We start from the raw sequence: 9,158 nt of genomic DNA, 5'->3' as shown, positions 1-9,158 counted from the left end.
CTCTCCCTCTCCCTCTCCCTCTCAGGTGTTTGTGTGTATGTGTTTTACTGTGGATAGTTCTTATTGCTGTGTTTTCCACTTTGCCAATCTTTTCTTTTGCAGCGTCAAGTCTCCTTGGTTTATTGTCCACAGCAGATATTATAGTTTTCATAACCAGCACCAGGATCTATTTTTTGAACCTTCATTTTTATCCAACACACACAGTCTTCCGTCTTGCTTTTTAGGGTATGGTCAAAATAACTTTTTAATGTCTTGGAAGCAAATTCTATCATCTGTGTCACTTCTGGGTCTCTTTCATTCATTTCTCTTCTCATCGCGAGCCAAGATTTCTGCTTGTATGCCTTGTAATTTTTTAATTGAGTGGCACACACTGTGAGCTCTGTTGTGTGGTGGAGTTTGCATTCCAATAAGCATGCCCAGGCTTTGTTCAGAGATGAAGTTAAGTGACTGTGAAATGTTTGATCCTTTAGGGTCTTGCTTCTAGCTTTGTTAGATGGAACCATATAGCTTCTACTCTAGAGGCGACTTCCTCACTGCCAAAGCAGTAAGTACACTCCAGGTGCTGGTCCTAATGTCCCACACAGTCGGGAGCATCCACTGTGCGGGGTGAGAACAGGAATGAATGGTCCTGGCCCTGCCAGGGCAGTTCCCTGGGATCAGCTGCTAGGGTGTCTTTTTATAGTTGGTTTGTTATGATTTGTTTTCCTTCCTTCCTTCCCTTCCTTCCCTTCCTTCCTTCCTTCCCTTCCTTCCCTTCATTCCTGCCTCCCTCCTTCCCTCCTTCCTTCCCTCCCTCCCTCCCTCCATTCCTTTCTTCCTTTCTTCCCTTCTCTGTGTGTAGGAACATATGTGTACATGTGTGGTGTGTCTGTGGAAGACAGAGGACAACCTCCATGTGTTAATTCTCCTCCTTCCACTGTGAGCTCCTGGGATGGAATGCAGGATGTCAGGCTTAATTAATCTGACTACTTCCAATTCTTAGCAATTAAGCATGAAACTACTGGGGGCCAGGGAAATGGTTCCATAGGTAAAAGTGTTTGCCATGTAAGCATGAGGACCTGACTTCAAAACCTAAAAACATATGTTTGAAAAAATAAAAGAAGCCAAATATAGTAGGCTGAGTCCACAATCCCCATACTGCGTGGAGAAAAAGGTGGACAGATACAAGAGCCTCCCTGGAAGCTCACAAGCTAAGCCAGCTACCTGGTGTACAAAGAGGTAAACAACAGGAGAGAGACCCTGCCTCAAAGTGGAAGGTGATAACTGACACCAAGTTGTCCCCTGACCTTCATATGCATGCCATAGCATGCCATAGCATACACATCAAACACATCCTACATACACTTTTTTTTTAAGCTGCTATCATTGATTTTTGTGTGGACCTGTTCCCAAGTCAGGTGGGTGAGTAACCAGAGATGCAATTGTTCTCACCTATGACTGTTTTGCTTTAAAACCGGCTGTCCCTTTCATTCTACGAGTGACATGAGTGACAGCAGTCACTCTACAACCCTGCCGGTGCCGGTGCTTCTGCTGTCAGTTTCAAAGACATTTCATTTAATGGGTGTTCAGTGACGGTCACTGTGGTTTCAACTCACAGCCTGCTAATGACAGTGGCACACTCCTCATCGGTCTGTCTTCTTGGGCAAAGTATGTGTTATTCTATTGATGGGCTTCTGATGCTTTTGGTTTATTGGTACCTTTTATATGTGTTGTCTTCTATTGTTTGGTGTTAAGACTTCTTTGTATCTTTTAGACCCAAGGCTTTCATCCATTGGGTTTTTAGAGGCATTTTCTCCCCTGCTCTGATGTATCTTTTCATTTCTCCCTCCTTTCTCTGCCATCTCTCCTCTTTTGTCGCTCAATCTCTTTTTCTGCCTTATTCTCTGCACACTCTCCCCTCCTCTCTCAACTCTCGCTCTCAGCTCTCTTCCATTTCCCCCTCGTCTGCCTCTCCATTTTCTCTTCTGTCTCTGACTCACTGTGTAGCTCAAGCTGGTCTTGGCCTGACAATCCTCTTGCCTCCGCTTCTGAACTTTAGGGTTAGAGACCTGTGTCACTGCACCTGACCCGCGTGAATCATCAGGTCATATTCTGGTGCCACCGAGTAACAGGGACAACAAGACTGGAAAGCAGCCAGCTCTGTGTTGGTCATGTGGCATGGGAGGCTGGGGCCCACGTGCAGGTCTCTCTCATAACATGGCCTCTGAAGAACTGGAGGTAGGGTACGAGGAAGCCTGCTAGTGTACATGAGCTTCAGGAATGGGGGCACCATGCTAACTACTGGCAGTGTGTGGCCGGAGGCAGGGCTGATTCAAGACGGGCACCTGCCCCCATCCCAGGTCCCCTGACTACTTCCAAATCATCTTCCCAGGGATCTGGTTCTGACACAGGTCTTAGTACCTCAAGTCTCACACACTTTCCTCTTCTTTGCAGACACACTCTCTCCAGCTTCCAGCCCCTCCTCAGTCAGCTGCCCTGTGATCCCCGGCAGCACGGATGAGTCCCCTGGCGGTGCACTCAACATTGAGTGTCGGATATGTGGGGACAAGGCCTCAGGCTACCACTACGGAGTCCATGCGTGTGAAGGCTGCAAGGTACAGAGGCCCAGGGTGGAGGGGGAGGTAGCCACATGACTTTGCTCCTCTGCAAGATGTCCACCACTCTGAGACCTACAGAAAGGGCAGAGGACTGGCCTCAGTGGCAGGTTGGCTACTCTTTGGAGAATCTAGGGCAAGTTGCTTTGCTGTGATTTGTAAATTCTCTAGAGGGATGCATCCTTCAAAACAAAACAAAACAAAAAAAAAAAAAAACAAGGAAACCAAACACAGTTGCTTTAAAAATTTCTCCTCCCATGACACAAAGTGTAGGCTCCGTACTTTACCTCGGGACCACCTCAGAAGCCAGCTGGAGCAGAGGTGACCATGCAGTGGGGTGTGTTTACCTACAGCCTCCTGACCTCTCCAGGGGCCAGCTAGGGCAGAGGTTACCATGCATTGAGCAAGGGGCTGGCCATCAGACGTGTTCTGCCGCTTGCTCGGAGTCCACAGTGTCTGGCTCTCCTGCTATTGTAACTGACCCCCACTGGTCGCTTCTGGCACATACTCCCGTCCTTCTAGCCACCTGTACCCTCCTGATTATCTCTCTCCTCTTAAGAGTCAACTTGACCTCCAGACAGTCATGACCCAGGCCCCACATACATGAAGCGAGCCCCCTTCTGTTGCATATACATTCTCAAGTTTGTCACTTCCATGAACGCCATATATGGAATTGAGAGATGCACATGTTTGCTTAAAAGCCACAGGCTCCCTTTCTAGTACCTTCCGGAAGTATCCAGGCTCTGAGGGAATACCACAGACCTTCCTTCCTATACATCATTCTTGAAGCCCTGCCATTTGTCTTCAGGTGATCTGGTGCATGGGAACAATAAGCCCAGATCTAGGGCCTGGTGGCCCCTGGCATTAACTGTCCTTTCTTCTCACCCTTCCTTGCCATTCCACACATCTTTCTTCCATTCTGCCTCAGATGCCTAGATGAAGAAGCTACTCCTTTCAATCCCCCATCCCAATAAAGGCCTGATCCCTTCTGCTTGGGCCGTAAGAGTCCACCATGTCAGGCAAGTGGAGGGGGCACTCAAAAGCAAAGGATCAAAAGCTAAAATAAATGCCTTATCTTTATCTTTTCTGAGTTTTCCTTCCACGTCCCTTTAAAAGCACATCTTGTGGCAGGGCTTTCTGTCGAGGTCATGTCTAATTGCTTTTGCTTAGTCTTGGCTTTTATGGGCTCACGCTGTTTTCTTCATGGGTGAAGCCCCAATGCTGCTATAAAGCAAGGGTGTTGCTTTCAAATAACTGGTTCCCTCTTGCTATAGTGTCTGCTCTTCGGGAGTTGGTATTGTGGCCCAAGAAACTACCATTCCCTCTTCCCCAGTCAGGTAGGGTCTTTCTAAGATCGCTTTGAATTCTGCCTTAGATCATTATTTTCCATCTTCAATGCAGTGAGACGCGCATTTTTTTATTTGCCCTCGTTTACATGACTAGAACTTTAACATGTACTTTCTTCGGAAAGAGACAGTGAGGCTGGGTGTAGCTCAGCCGGTAGAGTAATTTCCTGGCATGCATGGAGCCCTGGGTTGGATCCCCAGCACCCCACAAAGCCAGGCATGATGGTGCTCAGCCAAGTGGTCTCAGTACTTGGGAGGTGGAAGCATGGAAGCAGGAAGATCAAGAGTTCAAGGACATCGTTGGCCACAGAGCAAGCTCTTAGCCAAGCTGGGCTACATGAGATCCTGTCTCAAAACAAACCAGTCAGTCAAATGCACAAGAAAGCTGAGTGACACCAGTCTGGTGACTTACCCAGAACCCATGCTCTTTATGTCAATTTTGTGGCGATATCACAGGGCTTCTTTCGGCGAACTATTCGGCTAAAACTGGTGTACGACAAATGTGACCGGAGCTGCAAGATTCAGAAAAAGAACAGGAATAAGTGCCAGTACTGCCGCTTCCACAAGTGCCTGTCTGTTGGAATGTCACACAATGGTAGGTAAGGCTGCTGGGCACACCACGTCTGCCCGTGACTCAGTTTATCCTCCTATATTTTGAGTGGGTGTGCTGTAACATGTAAATATCCCTAGCAGTTCGTATTTAGCAGAGCACTTGAAAATACTGTGGTAAGACTTTGCTGTCAACTTGGGGAGGTGGGAATCACGAGTGGCACGATGTCACATCACTTCTGTTAAATGTAGGTTCATTCAAACATTGTGCCATACCGTGAGTTTTGTTTTCTCAGCCATAATCTAATTTAGAACATGGTACCCAGTGAATGTACATCAACCAACCAATCAATCGATTAATTAATTTTGAGTTGAGGGTTTTACTACCCATCCCTGGCTGGTATGGAAATCGCTTTATAAACCAGGCTGGCCTTGAACTCACAGAGATATACCTGCCTCTGTCTCCAAGGAGTACTAAGAGCACGGACATAGTGGTACATGCCTGTAATCCCAGCACTCAGAAGGCTGAGGCAAGAAGAGTTTGGTAACTTCATGGCCAGCATGGGCTACATAGAAAGACCCTGTCTCAAAAAATACAAAATAGAGCTGGAGATATATCTCAACTGGTAGAGTGCTTTGGCACACATGAGGCACTGGGTTCCTAGCACCATGTAGACCTGGCCTGTAATCTGAGTACTTGAGGGGTGGAGGCAAGAGTCTCAGGAGTTCAAGGTCATCCTCCATTATATAGTTGGTTGGAGGCCAGGATGAGGCACTATATGAGACCCTGTCAGGAGGGAGGGAGGGAAGGAGGGAGGGAGGAAGGGAAGGAGGGAGGGAGGGAGTGTAGGAAGGAGAGAGATAGGCAGATGGATTATAAGTACATAGATATATAGATAGATGATTAATAGGCAGATGATAGGCAGACAGATGATTGATAGGTGATGTATATAAATGGGCAGATGATTGGATTGATAGTCAGATGATATAGATAGTACATAGGTGATAGTTTGCTTTAAGTCCCCTTCACTTTGGCTGATGGCCTACCTGAGGACAGTAAACTACCCCACTGATAAGCTCTGTGGTTGGCCTTTAGTCTGCCTCGTAGAAAGTTCGGTCATAATAAGGAATGGGTTTAGCTCATCATGCCTGGTGTGGCCTCTGCTTTGGTCATCACACGCCTTGGTCATTTCTGCATCTCCCCTTGTCTCATCCCACCCCAACTCCAGCGATTCGTTTTGGGCGGATGCCAAGATCTGAGAAAGCAAAACTGAAAGCAGAAATTCTTACATGTGAACATGATCTGGAAGATTCGGAGACTGCAGACCTCAAATCTCTGGCCAGGAGAATCCACGAGGCCTACCTGAAGAACTTCAACATGAACAAGGTCAAGGCCCGGGTCATCCTGGCAGGAAAGACCAGCAATAACCCGGTAGGTGCTCCTGCTGCCCTCAGAACCTTGGTGTATCCCTTGGTGATGTCAGCTGGGGTCACAGGGAATGATTGAGAACATTGTCCGATGTTGGAAGATAGAATTTATCCCAAAGTCCAAGGGAGGGCCATGGAAATACACGGCTTATTCTGAGGCTCTAAAACACCAACAGCTGCCTTCCTGCCTGGGCTCGCCTCAGCTCTTAGCAACCGAGACATTATAAAGGCTGTGTAATTGATACGCCAAAAATAATCTAGTTAATTCCTTACCCAGTATCGGGGTGTTTCTTAAGTGTGTTTTAATCCCTATTTTAAGGCCAGAAATGAAACCTATTCCCTCCCTACTCGAATCGCTCATTCTTCTGCTAAGCTAAACCTGCCTTCCTTGTCACCTTCTTGCTTCTCCTTCACTCTGATGGCTCGGGTCTCGGGGAGGGGCCTTTGTTGACCTTCTATGTCAGCTCGCCCCTGCATCTGCAGTTCCTGTAACAGTTGCCGGGCTCATGACCCACTGTTCCCACAGATGGATAAGCCTGTGTACATTGCAGAAGGACGTCAAGAGCCATTTCCACAGAGGGGCCAGCCCTCACTTGTCACAGAAGGACTCTTGCCTGGTACAGCAGGTTTAATTTGTGCTAATGAATAGCTTGGAGCCTTCCTCACTGGGAATTACAAGCAAGAATTTTTAGTCACAGGAAAACGGAGGATTTCACAAGCTATACACTTTAATCAACAAACCCCACCTCTCTCTTACTGAGTCTTCTTTGGTGAATTCTCCAGTGAGATGGTTGAGACACCTTAGAAGGTTCCAGCAAACTCCACACCGGGTGACCCCAGAGACCCTTTCCAATTAGAGCAGTGGTTCTCAATCTTCCTAATGCCGCGACCCCTTAATACAGTTCCTCATATTGTAGTGACCCCCAACCATAAAATTATTTTGCTGCTACTTCCTAACTGTAATTTTGCTGCTGTAATGAATCATAATATAAATATCTGATATTCAGGATATCTGCTATGCGACCCTGAAGGGGGTCCTGACCCAGAGGTTGAGAACGGTTGATTTAGAACCTTTTCTGGCTCACAGGGTAAAGTTTGCATTTCTATCATAATGACCCCAAACGAGGGAAATCAGAATTTCCATTGGAGACCTTCTATTTCTCCCTCAAACTCTGAGATTTATAGCCAGTATAAGAGTTGGCTTTATTCATACCTAAGCACTCTGCTGGAATATTGATTTAGTCCCTACTGAGGTGCCTCTGCTTTCTTTACCAGATTCCACAAGGTTCTTAGGAGGGAGGGTCCCACTGTCCTCCGTCTTGAGGAAGTCAAGAGTCATGTGGAAATGAATGCCAGAGTAATGGTCCAGGGCTGGGGGCTGCCACATTACAAAGACAGGATGGGGGAGGGGTTTGGGAGCTGGCTCAGACAGGTCAGTGTCTAAGGACCTGATTTTGGATCCCCAGCTCATACATAATAAGCCAGATGTGGTCATACATTTCTGTAATCCCAGCACCGTGGAGGCAGAGACAGGAGGATGCTGGAGCTTTCTGGACAGCAGGCTTAGCTACATCAGCGAGCTCCAGGTTCAGTGAGTGACCTTGTCTCAAAAAATTAGAGACTGGCTGAGGAAGACAACCAATGCCCACCTTTGGCCACCACCTACACCTTCAATGCACCAGTGCACCAAACAAACATGTACACACACACACACACACACACACATCACACATTACATACATACATACATACACACACACACACACACACACACACCCCACACACATTACATACACCACCAAATTAATGACCTATGGCAGCTAACTGCCTGCTTCAGCCACAAATCTCTATGCAGGGACCAGCTTTAGAAGCAATATCCAACTGCTGTTGACCCCTCTGTTGGCCAGAGGTACCTCCTACCTCCAGGTCTCATGTCATTTCAGAGGCTGGGCCTTCTTCTCTTCCTGCCCAGACTACTGGCCAGCTTCCCAGAACTTGCTGGTCCAGTGTGAGACCCCATCTTTCCTCTTCCGTCTGTGCCCAGCCTGGGACATTTCCAGGTGGCACAGTGCCCGCCACCAGCTTCGCTACCCTAGCACCTCTGCAGAACTCTGGTTTTGTTGCTGCAGTTGTATTGAGAGACTATAGGCTGTGCATTTTACAAGATTTTAAAAATTTATTTTGCGTGTATGTGCATGTATGTGTAAGCATGTGTGTGTGTTTACATTTGTGTGTGTATGTGTATGAGTGTGCCTGAATGTGCCTGAGTGTATGTCTGTGTACCACATGTCTGCAGAAGCCTGTGGAAGCCATTGGATTTCCTGGAACTAGAGTTACAGGTGGTTGTGAACCACTGTGTGGGTGCTGTGAACTGAACCCCAGTCTTCAAGAGCAGCAAGCGCTCATCACCTCTGAGCCGTCTCTCCAACCCCATGTTTTATGATATTTCGAAGCTGGGAGTCCCTTCAGGGAGATTGGGCTGTAGCCCTGGTGCACTCAGTTTGACCTGTGTCCCATGGCACAAGGCTCAGTGATTGTCAGGTTCTAGGCTGGGATGACAGCTCCAGCAAGATCCCAAGCAGAACATCAGTGCGGCCCAAAAACTGCGGTTCAGCTGGTAAGCAGTTTAAAGCGCATGGATGCGATGCACGTGAACTTGTGAGGTGGGGGGATGGGCATTCATGCCAACAGTGCAGCACAGTCTTGCTGTCCTGCAGCCAACTAGGGCAGGTGCAGTCACAGAGGCCACACACCATACCAGGAGACAGCAATGCTTGTTCGATGGTATAGCCAAGAAGTCCCTGGTTTGCTAAAAGTGGAGGTCGAGTCCCATTTTGTAAAAGACCCATCGGAAGAAGTGGCGGCTCAGGCCATCTGGAGCTGCTCGGGGCATGGGGACCTGGAGGCTGGATTCCGCTAAGGTCAGAAGGCAGCTGTGGGGGAAGAACTGAGGGGACAGATGAAACCATTGCTTTCCGTCTGGACCCTGGGTCTGATTTGAGCCCCCTGGGAGTGCAGACACAGGAGCCAGAAAATGGCCAGGACCTCTGGTGATGGGGCTGAAACATTTCTTGGGATGTGTTCCTGCCTGATTTGAAAGGGGCAGAATTGGAAACATCTTAGATGTCTAGATGTTAGAGCCAGAGAGATAGTTTAGCAGCTTATAACTGCCTGTAAGCCCCAATTAGAGAACATCTGCTAGCCTCTTCCAGCCTGCTTGGGCACCTGCATGCATATGGAT

General features: G+C 47.9%; 1 protein-coding gene across 1 annotated transcript in view; it reads left to right on the top strand.

The window, feature by feature from the left end:
• Ppara (peroxisome proliferator activated receptor alpha) overlaps positions 1–9,158 on the top strand; it is a 61,365-nt gene that overhangs the window by 41,693 nt on the left and 10,514 nt on the right. Inside the window, exons 4-6 of the mRNA XM_005354396.3 lie at positions 2,434–2,594; positions 4,397–4,535; positions 5,719–5,921. Of these exons, the coding sequence (XP_005354453.1) occupies positions 2,434–2,594; positions 4,397–4,535; positions 5,719–5,921 (503 nt within the window). The remainder of the gene's footprint in view (positions 1–2,433; positions 2,595–4,396; positions 4,536–5,718; positions 5,922–9,158) is intronic.

Source organism: Microtus ochrogaster, chromosome 15 (assembly GCF_000317375.1).
Source record: "Microtus ochrogaster isolate Prairie Vole_2 chromosome 15, MicOch1.0, whole genome shotgun sequence".
Classification (NCBI taxonomy): Eukaryota; Metazoa; Chordata; class Mammalia; order Rodentia; family Cricetidae; genus Microtus; species Microtus ochrogaster.
The sequence above is the reverse complement of the archived record's forward strand: the minus strand, read 5'-3'. Positions and strand labels throughout refer to the sequence as shown.